This window comes from Medicago truncatula, chromosome 6 (genome assembly GCF_003473485.1).
Source record: "Medicago truncatula cultivar Jemalong A17 chromosome 6, MtrunA17r5.0-ANR, whole genome shotgun sequence".
In the NCBI taxonomy this organism is placed as follows: domain Eukaryota; kingdom Viridiplantae; phylum Streptophyta; class Magnoliopsida; order Fabales; family Fabaceae; genus Medicago; species Medicago truncatula.
The window spans coordinates 1,364,355-1,383,794 of record NC_053047.1 but is presented as its reverse complement, the minus strand read 5'-3'; the positions used below and the strand labels follow the sequence as shown (position 1 = coordinate 1,383,794).

Here is a 19,440-nt window from a genome sequence, read left to right as displayed (position 1 = left end):
TCCAACATTACAAGAACCACAAACTACAACATAGACAAGAAACATCCTCAGTCCACTCAAAACAAATCAATGGCCATTGCTTCTTCTTCCTCTTCACTCATTTCCACATTCTTCTTCAACTCTTCCTCATTCCCTCGCTCTTTAACAACCAAACCCAAATCCCTTCATCTTCATCACACACCAACTCACTTACTTTCTCACCCCACCCTTTTCCTCTTACACCCTCCTTCATCAACAAAACCACCACTTTCACTTCCAAAACTCACTATACCAAAAACATGCTTTGATTCTGTTCTCATTCTATGTACTTCACTTGCTCTATCTTTGACTCTCTTCATTTCAAATGTTGATTCAGCTTCTGCTTTTGTTGTAACTGCTCCTAGGAAGTTGCAGACTGATGAACTGGCTACTGTTCGTTTGTTTCAAGAGAATACTCCTTCTGTTGTTTATATAACTAACCTTGCTGTTAAGTAAGTTCCTTTTTTCTTCTTTTGATGATTAAAAAATTGAATTTTGTGATGACCCTTTTGGTTTTTCTTCTTTTGATGCAAAAAAGATTGAAATTTTTAGATGACCCTTTTGTTTTTATGTATGTTTAGTATAATTGATTTTTAACTCTAGAATTGATTATAAGTTGCATGTTTGGTTGTGTAGTGACAAAAATTGATTGAGTGAATTGATTTTGTAAAATTGATTCTAAAATTGGGTTGAAGTTAAAGTGATTTATGTTAGATACATTAATCTAAATGTGAGTTGAACAATCAACTTGAGTGTAAAATTAATTTTGCCTCCTGAATTGATTGTAATTTAAATTAAAGCTATTGTGCATGCTTGGTTTCACTTCTGGATGAGACAAAAGTGATTCTAAAGACTTAAAATTGATATTGGTATGTTTGGCATTCTCAACTAGAATTGATTCTTTCTAACTTGAAGCTAGAATTTTTGTATGTTTGGTATTACGGTGGATTGCCACCACGGTTTTGCAAAAACTACACTTTTTGTATGTTTGGTATCACAATGAGTTTTTATGATCATGGTGGCTGACCGAGTGTCTAGGATTCTAGTAACTAACCGTGATAGCAAACAAACATGGAGGGTATTGTTTAGGTAGTGTCTCATTCTTTTGATAGTAAATATTGAATTTTTAGACGGCCCTTTTTGATTTTCTTATTGTATGTTTGGTTCCAAAGTTGATTTGGTACAATTCATTTGGCCTATAGAATATGTTCAATTTCATCTTTGGAAGAGACAAATGTGATTCTAAAGATTAAAATTGATTTTGGTATGTTTGGGGGTTTTCGGCTAGAATTGACTTTGCCTCCAGAATTGAAGCTAGAATTTGTAACTTTTGCTTTTTAACTTAATTTTTACATTTTTTCAACTAACTTTAACGTAGATGTATCCAAACGTAAATCATTTTACTTCAAAATCAAATATTTTACCCCTGAATTGAACACATATTTAATGTGTGTATTTGTGTTTAGGCAGGATGCGTTTACTTTGGATGTGTTGGAGGTTCCTCAAGGATCTGGGTCAGGTTTCGTTTGGGATAAGGATGGTCATATAGTCACCAACTATCACGTTATCAGGGGTGCTTCTGATCTCAGGTTGGTAGGATTTTTTGCTTCTTTTGATCCAATTTCCTTGCTGATTTCTCAAACTTATACTTGTGATGTATTTGGGTAAACAACTTAATTAATTAAGATCTTATTGAATTAGGGCGTTTTTTGGTAAACAACTTGATTAAGTACTTATAGCATAAGTTCTTATTATAAAAGTGTTTTTCATATAAGCTATGACTGTTTTCATAAGCTATGCTGTAGAGCTTATCACAATTTGTTGAAAATAACATAATATGTCATTAGTTGTTTCTATAAGCTCATCCAAATACTCCAAGAAATGCTTACTTTAATAGATAAGTTCAAATAAGTCGTTCATAAGCTAATCCAAATGCAGCCTATGTACTTCTGAGTTATAATATTAGCGCTTACATATAAGCTATTTTTATACTCATAGAAAATATGCGTTAATTGTTTGTTTTTATATAAGTCGTAAATTATTTTTGTAATCTATCTTGAAGTAAGCTGAAAAGAACTTATCAAAATAAAAATTGTTTTTATAAGCTCTTTCAAAAAATTGTGTAAGTGCATATGTCATAGGATTAGCCCGAATGAGCTGTAAATAAGCTACTGCAAACACACTGTCTCATTTTGTTCGCTTTAGTTAGAGAAAAAGAAATGTCTAGGCTTGAGTCATATGATGGTAGCGAGTTGGAACTTTTTAATATATCTCAAATCTGTACATATTATCATGATGCATAATGTGATTTTTCTAATGTTAAATGGATGTTATAGTTTATCTTATACTTAACAAAAGGTGCCCTCGAATGTTAAACTTAAATGCATTGATTATGAAATCAACAAATTGGATTTTTTATTGGACAGTGCATCATTTAATGCACTGGTATATTAAATATGACACTTTTTAAATAAACATAAGTTTTGTTTTTGATAACTTAATCAATGATATTGCCTAAAACAAAAGGGAGATGACAATGGTTTGGATTTTTATGCTTCCTTCAATATGGTGTGAATTTGCAATGTGTTTTTTTTATCAGATAATTTGCAATGTGTTGAGTTAGGTACTAGATACATTAAATTCCTTTAATTAAACTAATTGGGAAGAATGTGTTGAGTTAGATATTAGATATATTGCATCATGTCTGTGAATTGAGTAATCCTGTTCAATGGTACTGAGTTTGATTCCTCCTCATAAAAAGTACTCCTGTTCATAGAGATGCTAGTTATTTGCAGGGTCACTCTTGCTGACCAATCAACCTATGATGCAAAAGTTGTTGGTTTTGACCAAGACAAGGATGTTGCCGTGCTGCGTGTTGATGCGCCTAAAGACAAACTCAGGCCTATACCTGTTGGTGTCTCTGCTGACTTGCTTGTTGGTCAGAAAGTGTATGCTATTGGGAACCCGGTAAGATTTCCAAACAGATTCATGTATATTGTATTGTAAATGAGTAAAAAAAAAAGGGCAACCCGGTGCACTAGAGCTCCCGCATATGCAGGGTCCGGGAAGGGGTCCCACCATTTGGTGTATTGTACGCAGCCTTACCCTGTTTTACACAAGTGGCTGTTTCCAGGACTTGAACCCGTGACCTTTCAGTCACATGACAACAACTTTACCAGTTGCGCCAAGGTTACCCCTCCATTTTATTGTAAATGAGTATTCTCTATTAATTTTCCAATCTTTAGAAATGATGGAAATCCTGGTTTAATTTATTTTGAGTTTGTGTTGTTAAATAGTGGCTGTAGCGGTGTTACAGCGCTATAGCTAGCAGAATTTGAACAAATCACATCAGTCCGTGATATACCATTTATAGTGTGAAATATTGTCAAATAGCAGCTTTAGCACTGTTGTGTAGAGGAATTTGTACAAACCACTATTTTCTGCAATCCTCTATTGACAATATTGTTTAGAGCTTGAAAATAAAGCTGGAACTTCTATGATTGTGGGGACTTAGATCTTCCTGAACTGTATTATAACAGATGTCTTGTTTAATCTAACATGTACTTTGTGTAACTACATAATCATTTAATCAGCCTTGTTCTAAAAAAATCATTTAATCAGCATTTCATGCTCCTGTTATTATTCCATATTGCCTATATAAATTGTCATGACTTGAATGCTATTTGTTGTTGCCTGAATGTCAACATAACCGACTATTTCATGAATGCTCCTTATCTGATTCTTGCAGTTTGGACTTGACCACACTCTTACAACTGGAGTCATTAGGTATGAAAACTATAAACTGAATATTTAATGCAATTTTACCCCCCGAATGCCTTAGAAAACAGTTTCTACCTTTTTATTAGTTTTCCTTTCCATGCGCCATATTATACATTTGTGCTAAGTCATTTTATTTATATGTTGAAAATATCAAAAATAGCCATCTTGTTCTCAATCACACTTTCTTGACTATAATTTCAAGATGATGTGATACATATTCCACAACATCTTATTGAAACTTCATGGCATTTTATATTGTAAAAACAGTTTCTTTTTGAATTGCATGCCAAAAACATATGCTGTGCTGATGATACTGGATATCTTGCAAGTTGGATTCTTTCTAATCCTAAGTGCTTGTTGTATTGATTGAATTTTACCGATACATGTTTCTCAAAATAGTGGACTTCGGCGAGAAATTAGTTCGGCAGCAACTGGTCGTCCGATCCAAGATGTTATACAGACTGATGCAGCAATTAATCCTGGTAACAGCGGAGGGCCACTCCTAGATAGTTCTGGAAACCTCATTGGAATAAATACGGCTATATACTCTCCATCCGGTGCATCTTCTGGTGTTGGATTTTCTATTCCTGTCGATACGGTGAGCTCTGACTCTTGCCTCTCTTTATACAAATGTTTTAAAATCTGAACCGGATGGTACAATCAGTTGAACTGCGAACCAGCACTGTCTACAGTGTGGTTATTTGAGCAGTGAGCTCTTTAAAACTGTTGAACCATGACCTGGTGGTCTTGCTCGTTTGTCGTCCGGTTCGGTTTTTAAGGAGACAACTTACTCTCCGTAGATTCGTACTGTCTTTCTTTATTCTCTTAAATAGTTTATGTTCTTATTTTATATATTTAGGTCAATGGCATTGTTGATCAATTGGTGAAGTTTGGGAAGGTTACTAGACCTATTTTAGGAATCAAGTTTGCTCCAGATCAATCTGTAGAGCAATTGGGGGTAAGTGGAGTGCTTGTCTTGGATGCTCCTGTCACTGGTCCAGCTGGAAAAGCAGTAAGTTTGTTATTATCTATTTATTTATTTTAAAATGAAGAAATTTATTCTTATAGAGTTAGGCACCGCTGGATAAACTACTTAATCAAGCACTAATCATATAAGTGCTTATGTGCACGCTATTTATACACCAAAAGATAAATTAAAGTCAAACCGTTTTGATATAAGCTGTTTTCATAAGTTTTTTTTTTGAAAACTCGGTATCCGATCCAAGAATCGACTAATCCAAGGGGACCAATCCCACCGTCCACTTGCGGGGGGCCCGTTTAAAGCCAGAGCAAGCTTTGTATGGACTTAGCCCACTGAAATTGGCACCAGAGGGAATCGAACCTGAGACCTCTGGAGGAACAAACTCCAAGATCCCACCAACCACTAGGTCAACCCCAAATGGTTGGCTTGGAAAACTTATGAAAATAAGTTGAAAACAATTTATAGACATTCATATGCTTTCTCAAACAATCTCACGAGTGCTTATGCCAATCAATAATCTCAAATAAGTATATTCAAACAAAGCTTTAATCCAAATGCAACAAATAGTTGCATATATTTCACATCACTGCACAAAAAGTCTATTACTTCGATAAAAAACACGACTCATTCTTTATATAAGCTTAGTTTATCACGTCTTCTTTTAAGGAGTTAATATTTTGAAACACTTCAGCTTGATTTATTTGATTACAAATATTTCAAGGGTGACGAATTTGGTTGATAGTGGTTAAATTTCTATTCTGTTGCAGGGCTTACAATCAACAAAGCGTGATTCATATGGTAGACTCATTTTAGGCGACATAATAACATCTGTGAATGGTAATAAGGTTGCTAATGGAAGTGATTTGTACAGAATTCTTGACCAATGTAAAGTTGGTGATAAGGTATGGTGCTCATTCATTTGCTTTGTTGCTCTTCGTATCCGTCCATGCACTATCTCTTTTGTTAATTTGAATATAAATAAGAATTTAATTCATTACATTGTTAGTGTCAAGATATTTTTACATTGTTAATCAACCATAGTCGTCAAATCGTAAAAAATGTTCGATTTTAATCACAACTTGCTTATGTATAAGTTATTTCTATAACAAAACATTAAATATAGCTAAACAGTTCATATAAGCTCTAAGCAATTTTCTTAAGTTATCGTAGATAGCTTGTGAATAAGCTGAAAACAATTTATGGAGAAGTTACAAGTTATTTTTACAAGCTCTTCAAAATCGCACATGTGCTTTGTCAATAGATAACCTCGGTCAATCCAAACAGGCCCAAAAAGTGAAAAAAGAAAATAGAAAACAAGCCATTAGAAACTTAAACTAAAATTCAAGCTCATTTGTTAACCTAGTTTCATAATTGGTGATGCTAATATTCAGGTGATTGTGGAGGTGTTGCGAGGAGACCACAAAGAAAAGATCCCCGTCATTCTCGAGCCGAAGGCCGACGAAACATGATGTGCAACTCATTCTGCATTGTTCATGTATATATACACATTTCATTTTGCAGGGAATGAAGCTGTTTATGTGTATTCTAAGGTTATTTCCAAACAGTGTAGATATGTACTATAGGACTGTACTATTTGCTCCAACACAAGTTGAGATTGAAAAAAGAAAGAAAAAGAGAAGCACAAGAAGAAACATGCTATGCTTATTATCACTGTGAAGAATAGATTCATTCACTTACATGGATTTTTTCTTAAATATATAGTTCTTAATTATATGACATCAATACTCTGAAACAAAAATAAAAATAAAGATCTAAAACACCGACATATACTTGATTGACCACCAGACACGCTATTGACATTGACACAAACACCAATATCAACCGTATCACACACAATTTCAATTGATCGTTGCGGGACCTTATCTTTCTTTTGCACCTTAGATCCTCACCTGTTTCTCCTCCACTATCGGTACCCTAATGATGAGAAAGAGGGAAATATGTGCTCACTTCAATCTTTTAATTTTGGCCAAACTAAAGGTTATGCATTTCACAACACCAACCACTACAACGAGTTTTTAATATATTCCCAAGCACTAAAAATTGAATAACAAATATTGATACTGCTTATATATAACACATCCTATGCTTGAACTTATATTCTTTCTAGTCGCATTCCATACAATCAATAAATCTAGATTGGACTACTCTACACTTTTTGTTTATTTTTAAAATTCATCTAAATTTGATTCTTGAGCTTAAAATCAGAGTCATTTGATCTTTGATCAGACAATCCAAACTTACTGATTTTATGAAATAAACACACCTCCAAATTTAGTTGCAAATTGTTATTAATATTTTTTCCATACAATCTTGCAGTTTGCTATTGTACAAAATAACAAGGTCGAATAGTTGAAAGAAACTAAAAATATTTCAGAAATTCTAAACTCTTATTTAAGATAAGATATATCATATTATTACATAGCCAAGTTCATAGTTTCTTATAAAATATCATATGATGAAAGTAGCTAGGACTCTTCATTGCAGACACATGACCTCTAAGCATAGTATTATTGCTTCCATTGCAGAATCATGGTCACATATTTTACCTAACAAACAACAAAAATTTACTGGTGAAACACCATATACTACACTTTGCTCTTAAACTGTTTATTTATTTCATGCAACAAAAGTAACTTTATTTTAGTTTGGGGTTTGATATTTTTTTTGAACAAGTTTGGGGTTTGATATTGAAAAATGTCCATGAGGAATTAACTTAGTGGTAAGAGTTTAACGTTGTAAAATTGCATATTTAATAGTAGATCCGATTCCTGCATATTTTACAAGTTACAAGTTACAAGGCATAGTGATAGAAAAAAGTACCCTTCGAGTATTATTGTATTAATTTCACACAATCTAGCCAGCATTGACATTTTAGATTGAATGAATGTTAGGTATCATATACCTATTAAACTAGATCTAGTTTTGACGTATATATATATAAAAAAAAAAAAAAAAAAGCTTATGCTAATAGACAAACACTCAAAAGAGGTAGCTTATTAAATTCTTCGTTGGTCTAAGAAGCTTCTGGTTTTCAGTTGAGTTTGGATCATTGTGATTTATTGGATAAAAGCAATTCTATTAGTGAACTTTATCATTGTGATTTACTATTAAATTCCATTTTTATGTCTTCATAATTCCATTAGTGAACTTTATCATAGATGAGAAAGTTATTAACATTGACAAAAAATTTAATAATTAGCTCAATAAATAAAGTGAGCAGTGTGATATGTGGAAACTTTAAAGTAAAAGTGTAGGTAAGAGAATTTACGTAGATAATTTATCTTGTTTCATTGTTGTCGAGAACATCTAAAAAATATCAACATGTTCCTTGAGTGAGGTTAACACCAGAGGAGAAAGGGATTTTGAAATCTCTGTTTAATGTAGTTGATTCTAAATTGAATACTTTTGACCATGATTGTCAAAAACATTCAATTAAGAACTACTAACACAAGTAGAACCGTCACTATCCATAAACTCCTCCGGGTTAAACACAAGCCTATATTGATAACAAAGAAAACCAGACTAACCAACCGTCTATATACTTAATTAAACTTTGAAACATTTGTTTAAGTTAAACAGCTACTTAGCTTGTTTATTTAATAACTTTATGGTAATATGATCCTTACATTTCTATTTAATAATGTCTTCTACAGTCATTATGTTTACAAAATCAAGCTGAACCAAACCCAAAAAACAATGTCTTTTAAGGGTTATGAGGCAAAGAAGCAAGGAAAATATGGACAAATTTTCTTTTGATTAAAAAGTAAGCCATGCTTAATGGACTGTACAAACATGCATTGGGCAGATAAGGAGCAAAAAATAAAACGAGAGATAGAGATTGATGACTCTCCTCCAATGTGGAGTCTCTAACTCTTTGAAGTGATAAGACTTTAAAATACTCCCCCTCTCTTGTGTGAATTGAAGTTAAATTTATAGAGTTTTTTTTTTTTTTATTGAGTTGTTGAGTGCCACATGGGTGATGTGATGACTTGCAATTATGAGATAGGTAAACAATCAGATTGATCTCTAAATGTCTGGAGTTTTTGTCATTTTGGTCCTCAAATTAAATGTGTTATTTTGGTTTTCAAATATATTTTTTGCTAGTCAAGTAAGTTTTCAAAATTTCAAACAAGGGGATACTTGAAAATGTATTTGTACTTTTAACATATATACAATTTTTTTTTAAAGAATACGTATAAATGTATTTATATTTTTAAAAATACAAATACATTTATTTTATACATATTCTTTAAATTTGGTTGTAAAAGTAGGAAGTACACCTAGCTTCTAAATACATAATACAAACAAAATTGATCGCTCTATTTCATGTTTCGAATACTTGCTTGTGTCGCTCTATTGTTCACCTTATTTGTCTGGTGAACAATACCGATGCATTAATTACTTATTGTACACAAATCTATGTTTTTCTATCATATTTTTGAAACTATATAAAATAAGTGGTTTATGTCTTGCATATGTTTTTATGCATACATACTACATATGCTACAAGTTATATCGATTGTTGGATACTGATTCTCTGGTAAAATGTTTATTAAATTGTGAAGAATTCATCTGATCTGGATTGAGGTATAAATGATTACATGTAACTTCAACAACAATAGACCGGTGTGGTGTGCTTATTGTACTTGTTTATCCCCTACCATCAAGATTTCATCACATGATGAATAAAAAAACCATGAAATGTAGTTTTTTATACACATGTACGAGTCTAAAAGACCATAATTCATTATTTATTGATTTATTGTGTCATGCAATCTTGAAAATATAAGATACAAGTACAATAAGTAGACCATAACAACTCGTTGTTGTTTGAGTGTTGCGTTAGAGGTGCATGTAAGCATTCGTCCCCAAAACCCCACCATATGAGTTCTTCACAGTCCAATAGTTCTTTTTTACTCAGAAGATCTATATCCAACAACTAGCATAACATGTCTAGTATGCGAGAGTCAAAAACTAGATTTAAAAATGGAAAGACAAAAAAAGTAATTGTATAACTAAACATTGTATACACAACGATCAAGTATGTCTAATACAATATTGAAAATTATCGTTAAATATTGTGTTAAATATTTTCTGGTCCCTATAAATATTCAAACTTTTGATTTAGTCACCTTAATTTTTTTTTTCAACGTTTAGTCTTCTAAAAGTTATCTTATCACAACCTTTAGTCGCATATGTATCATTTGAAATTTTGAACTTTTTTCACAGTTATGTTTAGTACATTTTAGAATTATCTTTTGCAAAAAGTTACATTTTTTTCTTCATGAATGATGAATTAAATATGAATTTTTAAGTATTTTGGTGTGTAAAAATTCAAAAAAATTTGGAAAATGTTTTTATAATATTCTAAACATTCCTGCAAAAATCACTAAAAAATATGAAGGGTACACGTAGAATAACATAAAAGCATGGATCAAAAGTGTAGACAAAAACTTTTGGATGAGTAAAAGTCAAAGAAATTTCTTATGGACACTAAGATGAAAAGTTAAATATTTATATGGACAATAAATGTATATAACCCTTAAATATTTAGGGAACTTCTACGGTACACGTCACAAATTGAGGTGTACCAGTACTTCTGCTTCAAAATTTATAATTTAACGATCATTTTATGAAATAAAGAGTTATTTATCAATATTTATATTTTATAAAACATCATTTTATAAGAAAAAACTTCATTTCATTGTTTATAAGAATCATATTAAATTTTTAACATTTTCTCATAAAAAATAATTAATATTCTTTGTTATATGTAACAAAAATTCAAAAAAAGTAAATTTTATTTCGTCGACACTTTTGATAAATAAGATCTAATTATTATAATTGTTAATGATAGAAAACAATTCTTTTTCTTCAAAAGAACAACTCGTTTCAATATTAATTTGATGATTTGGTGTATCGGTACACTCAAATTTTTAAGTGTACCATAGAATTTGCCAAATATTTATGTTACTCAATAACTAAACACAACAATAACAAACATTGTCCCAACACAAGTCTATATCATCGACTAAAAGTCAAAAAATCAAGATAAATAACAAAAATTATAAGGGAACTTCTATGGTACACTCACAATTTTGAGTGTACCGGTACTCTTTTTTCAAAAAATATATAAATTAAAGATCACTTTAATGAAATAAAAAGGTATTTGTCAATATTTATATTTTAGAAAACATCATTTCATAAGAAAAACCATCATTTCATTGTTTATAAGGATCATATTACAAAATTTACATTTTGTCATAAAAAATAATCAATATTCATTGTTATGAGTAATAAAAATTCTTAAAAATTAATTTTTATTTCGTCGAAGCTTTTGATATATAAAATTTAATTATCTTAGTTGTCAATGATAGAAAATAATTATTTTTCATCAAAAAAAACAACTCATTTATTATTAATTTTATGACTTGGTGTACCGATACACCCAAATTTATTGGATGTACCATAGAATTTGCCAAATTATAATATACATGATTAAGTTTTTGGTGTCAGTTTTTAAATGAATTCACAACAAGTGTTGTAAGTTATTTTAAAACTTCACTATTATATACTATTTTTAATTTAAGAGACCAAAATATAACGGCAAGAATTTAAGGGATTAAAGTATATACATTGTTTGTAACTTATAAGATCATGATAGAATCGAAGAAAAAAACTTAGAGAGCTTAAGTCAAACTAGAAATAATTAAAAGAAAGATAAAGAATATAGTTTAACGTAAAAAAATATATATATATTTGTACAAAAACAGTGAAATGCTTATTTACTCCTTTTATGGTGCCAAGTCTAGAAGAAAGTACTACAAGGATACAAAGTGATCTTACAACCAAGTGATATCTCGTAAAACTGATAGTGAAGTGCTTACTGATGAAATCATTGAAAACCCACCATATTTTGCAAAAAGAGTCAAGTTATAGTTCTTGGCCAAAATAAAAAAAAAGAGTTACATAATATAGAATAGAATCAAATTAAATCTTAAATAAGCACATGTTAAATATGTTTTCTAACACATAGAATATATATATATATATAAGAGATTTTTTTAGGAGCTAAAAGAAGTTTTAGTGAGTGTGGGAGCCAAAGAGAAAAGAGCAAGTGAGAGCTAACCTAGGCCTCCACAAGTAGTGTTGTTTGCTTCTTTTAATAGAGAGGATTTGGGTGATGGATAGTTTATGAGGAAGGTGGTTTTGTTGGAGTATAATGAATAGAATAGTGATCGAATATATATAGAAGAAAGAAAAAAAAGAAGAAAAATTAGTTCAACCATAGAGTTGGTAAGAGTTTGTTACTATGTCTTTGAAAATTTTAACCATTAAGTTTGCCATATCTTGGACGATGACATAATATCAAGATATGGTTTTTCAATAGTTTGACTGAGTATATGAGACAAAACACATTGTGTGTCACAAAGTAGATATGATGCGAAAAAAGTGAAACAATAATTTCTCTATTTTCCTATTCCAGGTTATAATTTCTATTTTTCCTTTCCCTTCTTTTATTGATGGTGCAGATTATGCAGCAATAGTGGGTAAGATTCGTTTTGATTTTAATGCCTCACTTGCATTCTTTTTGATTCTATACAGTATACATTATTACCGGTGCCCGGTGGTAATTAGTTAAAAGCAAAGTGTAACATTGTTTTGCTAGATTATCAAGAGTAACTCTTGCTTGAAACAAGATTTTAGACATAAGATTTGGAAACACTCATTAAAAAAGCTCACTTGTCAAAATGAAAATAGGTAGAAAAAAAATTAAGATATGTATTTAATTTTGTGTTCAAATCTTGTGATCACTCATGTGCTTTATTGACAATAAATTACATAGTTTACAATAGGTATAAAATTTATGAAATGTACGTAAGGTAAATACATAAAAAATTATTTTAATAAGGAGGGATTATTTTTGTAAGCATGATAAAATATGAGACAAGAATGCAATTAATTTTTTTTTTTTAAACTTGTGTTTAGTTTAATTTGCAAGTATGCAAGTCTCTCCAAGGGAACCATTACAATGGAGAGAAGATAAAATGTTAGATGCGGACGATGCATTTCTGAAAATAATGAAAACAATTATTTCGGTTTTTCGTTGTTTCCAAAATATACAGAAAGTTATTCATTTTAATAGAATATTATTTCCTTATTCGCAAATAAAACTAAAAAAAAATCTAAAATAAGATTTTTCACAAATAACAAATCCTTAATGTTAAATTAAAAATTAAATAAAACTTATTCCACATAATTTCTATAGTACTAAGTAAAACGATAAATAAATAAAAGGGTTAAATATGTTTTTGGTCCCTATAAATATATCAACTTTTCGTTATAGTCCCTCTAAAATTTTCCTTCAACTTTTGGTCCCTATAAAATTTTCAATCACTACTTTTGGTCCCTCTTTTAAAGTAAACTCATATGTAGAATTCATATTTTTATATAAAATTTTTCAGAAAAATTCTTAATATTATAAGAATCTCTCCCTAATAAAATTAGAATTTTTTAACAAAACATGAATTTAATATGAATTTTTACATTTTTTACGGTTAAAAATTCATATTAAATTTTTGTTTTATTAAAAAATTCTAACTTTTTTTGTGATTTTTTTTTACAATATTCTATACATTTCTGCACAATTTCATTAAAAAAATACAAAAAATAACTTAAAAATAGGGACTAAAAGAAGTGACTGAAAATTTTATAGGGACTAAAAGTTGAAGGAAAATTTTAGAGGGACTAAAACGAAAAGTTGATATATTTATAGGGACCAAAAACATATTTAACCCTAAATAAAAAATCTAAAACAATACAAATACAAATTCTTCAACACACTTTTTCAATAAAGCAGCACACTCATCCTTTTTCCTTGCAAGAAGTCACACATAACAGGCACAACTTCTCACCATATGGTTATTGAGTTTGTACAATTTTATTATATTCCACTTTGAATTCTTTGTCTCATATTTGAAAATGACAATTTGTTATTGAGTTTGTACAATTTTTCTTTCAACTGTACAATGGTTTGTGTTAACATTTTAAAGCAAACTTTCCCCCTCTCTCACATGTGGCCATGTACATGCTGCTTGGTGTGCAAGAAAAAGATTGAGGCAATTAGAAACCATGAATGTGGCTATTCTTTCATACCTTCATTTGTTTTTTCATTTGAGCTGTTTCGTTCTGTTCATCTCTTAAGTCATAATTCGATTTGTGTTTGTTTCAATTTTCAGTTTTGCAATTTTATGTTTTGTGAACATCAAATTTGCATTCCTTTAGCAAGGAGATTCTATTTTTTTTTTTTTTTTTTTTTTTACACATGGTCAACTGTGCTTATTTCATTGCAACATTTACTCATTAGAATGGATTGTCACTTTGATGACTTATGTACCTTAGCAAAACTAATTCAAAATGATATTTACTATAAAAAAAATAACATTTTTTTTATGGATAAATACAAAAAATAACATGAAATTAAAATAATTGGATGATGAATACATGCAAACAAAACTCCAAGGTTCCGGAGTGCTCACCACAAAATATAAGAATTTGACTACTTAAGTAAAGAGTCCAATGGACATACACTTTTATGCGCTAACATTCAATGAGACTTGTTTGGATTGTCTTATTTGAACTCTATTGACATAATTTTGTGAGACTATTTAAGAGAGCTTACAAAAGCAGCCTATGACAATTTTCATAAGTCCTCAAAGATAATTTATAAAACGAACATATAGTGTGTAAAAAAACAATCGAATGTTATTGTACATATTCTTCGAATCCTAATTTTTCTTTTGGACAAAAAATCCTCTCAAAAAACAGATTTTTTTTTTTAGAGTGAATAACTAAATACAGAACAGTTGGCTTTTTTATTTCTTTTAATTAATTAATAAACCAATCTAAAGTGAACAAGCTTGAATAGCTCAGTTGGTTAGAGTGTGTGGTTGTTAACCACAAGGTTGGAGGTTCAACCCCTCCTTCTAGCAAATTTATTTTTGCGAAATTTTGTAACTATGGGTAAATGTATGATGACCTTTAATATAAGTCGTAGTGATTCTAGTAAAGCTACACTTTATAGCTTTTATAAAATTATGGTGTGATTTTGGCAAATTCACTGAGAAACAACACATGTACTTTGACTTTATGTTGTTATTTTTCTTCAACTATAAAATTTCAAGGTCTTATTCTATTAGGTGGAATTGCAATAATTTGCATTTGTGTTGTCTCTTAAAACTAGGTTTGGTATTTGTTGATGGAGCTGTTTAAATTTATATTTTGCAGGGCTTACAATCAACAAAGCGTGATTTCGATGGTATACTCATTTTAGGTGACACAGTTGCACAGACACTTCTTTTTTTTGAACAATCAAAAATGGAATTATATAACCAAAAACACAAGAATCTCAATAGCACAAGGCGTGCTACTGAAACTCCTCAAGAAAAAAAGTGTCTGATAGTTTGAACAACACGAACAATCAATTAGCCAATACCCAAACATTGAAAAGGGCTTGACCACCACCTATCAGTACCAAACGAAAATATAGCTTTTTTATGCACGGACACTTCTGATTGAAGGTGTGTCCTGGTGTTCGACACGCATCGTGTTCGACACCGACATTTGTGATTACATTGAATTATGTCCTTTTTTCAAAATTTTATCCGTGTCAATGTGTCTGTGTCAGTGTCGTGTCCGGTGTCCGTATCTTTGTCCGTGTTTCATAGGGTGACATCATAGCATCTGTGAATGGTAATAAGGTTACTCATGGTAGTGATTTGTACAGAATTCTTGACCAATGTAAAGTTGGTGATAAGGTATGGTGCTTTAATGCTCTTGTGTCAATATATAAGCAGAGTCAGTCCAAACATGCCCTAAAAGTGAAAAGGAAAAAATGAAAATAGAAAACAAGCCCTTTGAGACTTAAATTAAAATTCAAGTTCAATTGTATTAATATCAAACAATCTAGGTAGCATTGACATTTAAGTTTGAGTGAATGTTTGGTAGCAGATACCTATTAAGCTAGACCTAGTTTTGACATACAACAAAACAAAGTAAGTCTATGCTAAAGAGACAATCACTCATATCAAATTCTTGTTTGATCAAAACAAAGTAAGTCTATGCTAAAGAGACTCTGCATTTAACAAAATTAATCTCAAATATAAACTTGATAAATGCAATTTCGTAAGTGAACTTTTCCTTTGACGAGAACATTCTTAACTTTGACAAAAACATTAATAATTTAATTTGCTCGTTAAATAGGTGGATATTGTGAATGTGAAAACTTTGAAGTAAAAGTGTAAGAGGACTCACATAAAGAATTTATCCAGGTTTATCTTTGTCAAGAACATCTAAAAAAATATCATGTTCCTTGATGAGGTTGTGCTCCATAGAACTCGTTGGATATGACAAAGATATATTTGCTCATGTAACTGATTCTAAATTGAATACTTTTGACCATAACTGTCAAAAACATTCAATTAAGAACCGCTAACACAACCAGAATTGTCATCATCCATCAACTCCTACGGGGTAAGACCTCACCAAAGATCTTTTAGATATTTTATAGATGCTATCGACGGCTCAACGGGAGCCTATGTTGATAACAAAGAACCAATTACATAGTAAAACTGACTAAAGCTTCTATATTTAAGCAAACTTGGAAACATTTGTTCAAGTTAAACAACTTCTTAGATTCCTTATTTAATAATTTTATGGTAATATATACTTACATTTCTATTTAATAATGTCTTCTACGTACGATTATTATGTTTACAAAACCGAACTGAACGAAACAACAGTTTCTTTAGAGGGTTACAAGGCAAAGAAGAAAGGAAAACATGGACAAATTTTCTTTTGATTAAAAAAGTGTGGGTTAAGCATAAAATTAATAATACGAGACAGAGATTGATGAGTCTCCTCAACTAAGTAAAAATGAATACATAAAAGAGGTGTCCCAAGATTCCACAGCTATGAAGAAAATGAGAGACCCTCTACTAACTCTTTGAATGGTGATAAGACTTCAAAATACTCCCCCTCTCTTGTGTGAATAGAAGTCAAATTTATAGAGTCTTTGGTATTTTTGAGTTGCAACATGGGTCATGTGATGGCTTGTATTTACAAGATGGGTAAACAATAGTCACATTTTGGTCCGTAAAATTATTTTGATTTTTTATGGGGGTACGACGGTAACAAAGCCAAATTTAGTTGTAAGAGTAGGAAGTACACCTAGCTTCTAAATATAAATACATGATGCAAAACAAAACTGGTATCTCTATTTAGTTTTTTAAACTGGTATCTCTATTTTATCACACTCCATGTCTCTTTATAGTTGCACTTATCAAACAACATGTCTCTTTATAGTTGAACCTCCAATACCCAATTGCTAATGTCTCATACCTCTAAAAAGTCTGTTCCGCATAGCAAATACAAGTATCATAGTTTGCTCCATGTTTTGACAAGTAGAACTAAAAGTAAAAATTCATGAATAGTAGCAAATGTTGCAACTAAAAGTATATCCTCTTGACAAAAGAGACACGGCTGTAAAAGCAAAACTGTCATAGAAGCTCAAAGCCGAGGGGAAATCAATCACACAACTTGGTAGTTTTCTGTCAACAATTGTGTTCTCTGAGCATATTTAGGAGGATTACCACCCTCAACTGGTATGATATTTAAAAAGATTATCTCAAAGATGATACAGAAGTATACATATGTATCCCAACTAATTGATAGGTTGTATAGAAAATACACCTTTAAGATGAGGTGAAGATCCAGCACAAAGTTGATAAAGTATGTGATAAGACCTCTCGCCATTAGCCAGTTGAACAACTCTTGACTTCCGACAGAAGACACGATGATATAAGAAATCCAGAAAGTTAAATATTTCAGTTCCACATTAAAGTTCAAATAAGAAACACAGGTTACCTTTTCCAATAGAACTGATTACGATGGCATATAGGAATCGGCATATGAGAAACACGAAGCCGTCAGATCCTGTAAGCAGAGACATAATCGTTTCCGTAAATCTGTACATCTTTGAAGGGATTGAGAGCAATTAAAATTGGCCCAACTTTACTCTGCATACAGAAAACGCACAAGCAGCATATGAGAATACATAGATAATCATCTGCGTAAAACAACAAACCATAGCAGCGGACATACATAAATCATATCTTGAGAATATCTAAACCGAAGATTGTGAAGAACTGAGGGCTCGTTCAAATAGCTGAGCTGTCTGTATAAGATCATCCACACACTCTAAAATATCAGGATTAGCTGGCAAGAGATCTGTTTGTGCCACTCTCATAACCTGCAGCAACAACTTATCAACATAAATAGCATGTTATCTTGCATACTCAACAATGAATAGTACTATCTTATAAAGACACAAAATTTAAAAGTTTACATTTCCATTTGAGAGTGAAACTGATGCTTGTACTCCTGAAGTTGACTGTATTCTTCCCAGTCCCCACTTCCCTCTTGGTTGCTTACACCAAACATGAAGGAAGTTTCTGTGGAAAAACCAAAAACAAAAAGGAAATTTAACAGATAACTTCAAATAAATATATTCAAAAGAGTTTTAAACTTTAGAGTTTGATAGATATACAATGATATAGCATAAATAATTTTTACAATGAGAAAAACATGAGAAAACATGACTTGATCCTAGAGGATTCCGCCTTTAGGAAACAAGATTTGACCCTCTCTGTGATGTTGGAATGCCATCATATGATAACGTTCATAGCTAAGTTGAAAAAACATGAGAAAAACACATATTAGATACATAGACATGAAATAACTTAAGACCACCACATGTAATGTCAAATAAATTACTTTGGTTCCAGTAAATAACCAATTCTGTAATTCCCAACAGACATAGGCTAACAAAAAAGCACAACTCATCGTGTCGTGGACTACATTGGACTGGCTCATTATCTTTTAGACTTCTTAGGATTGATTCATTATCTTAGACATTTCATAATTGGATAAGCAAGAAACAAAATTACGTTATTTTCATCACATGAATTCTTTATTATGCAAAAATCTCAACAGTCATGGGATTCATAACCGACGACAAAATCAGTATGTACATCAGAACACAACATGAATGTTGGGTTTAAAAGATATACTAACAAAAAGAAATAAACGAGTAAACATACAATGTACAATCGTTAATTAATATTTTATTAGAAAATAATAATTAATGAGTGTATATTAAATGATTACTTTTTTATTCTTTTCTATTAGGGCATTTTAAAAGCCCCGCGTCCATGGTTTGGTACATGCTTTGCTACCGGTCGGTTATGAGTCTCATAACGTTCAAAACTTTTGGATACGAAAAAATTAGCATGATAAAGATAAAGATAATTGCACTTGTGGTTATAATGGGATTGTAATTAACAGGTTAATGTAAAGTCCTTTTATCACCTATTTATCCACTAACTCGAAGTCGAGGACATGATGAGCCAATCCTAAACAGTCAGTTTACAATGAGTTATGATTTTCTGTTTTATCATGTGTGTTGAGAATTAAATGATAAGGTATTTGCTGAAACTAACATTACAGTCCTGGTCTTAAGTCAGATCATTTCCATGTATCTAATCTCAATTTTTCTCCGGTTTAAATTTATTTTTTACACA

General features: G+C 31.0%; 1 protein-coding gene and 1 non-coding gene across 2 annotated transcripts; both read left to right on the top strand.

Moving 5' to 3' along the window:
• The first annotated feature begins 26 nt into the window (after positions 1-26).
• LOC11439438 (protease Do-like 1, chloroplastic) lies at positions 27-6,477 on the top strand. Its single transcript, XM_003618240.4, has 8 exons — positions 27-470; positions 1,485-1,607; positions 2,814-2,985; positions 3,767-3,804; positions 4,198-4,396; positions 4,658-4,810; positions 5,548-5,682; positions 6,172-6,477. The coding sequence occupies exons 1-8, from the start codon at positions 70-72 to the stop codon at positions 6,247-6,249; spliced, it is 1,299 nt and encodes a 432-aa protein (XP_003618288.1). The 5' UTR covers positions 27-69; the 3' UTR covers positions 6,250-6,477.
• An 8,242-nt stretch (positions 6,478-14,719) lies between these two features.
• Positions 14,720-14,793, top strand: TRNAN-GUU (transfer RNA asparagine (anticodon GUU)). The gene has a single exon. It is a non-coding gene; the product is annotated as a tRNA-Asn (tRNA).
• The last annotated feature ends 4,647 nt before the right edge of the window (positions 14,794-19,440 follow it).

What these genes read in the sequence shown, in the direction of transcription:
- LOC11439438 (XM_003618240.4), top strand. Translation starts at nt 70, where the DNA reads ATGGCCATTGCTTCTTCTTCCTCTTCACTCATTTCCACATTCTTCTTC. An exon ending in CTTACAACTGGAGTCATTAG is followed by an intron (nt 3,805 to 4,197) that starts GTATGAAAACTA and finishes TTCTCAAAATAG; the next exon opens with TGGACTTCGGCGAGAAATTA. An exon ending in TTTCTATTCCTGTCGATACG is followed by an intron (nt 4,397 to 4,657) that starts GTGAGCTCTGAC and finishes TTATATATTTAG; the next exon opens with GTCAATGGCATTGTTGATCA.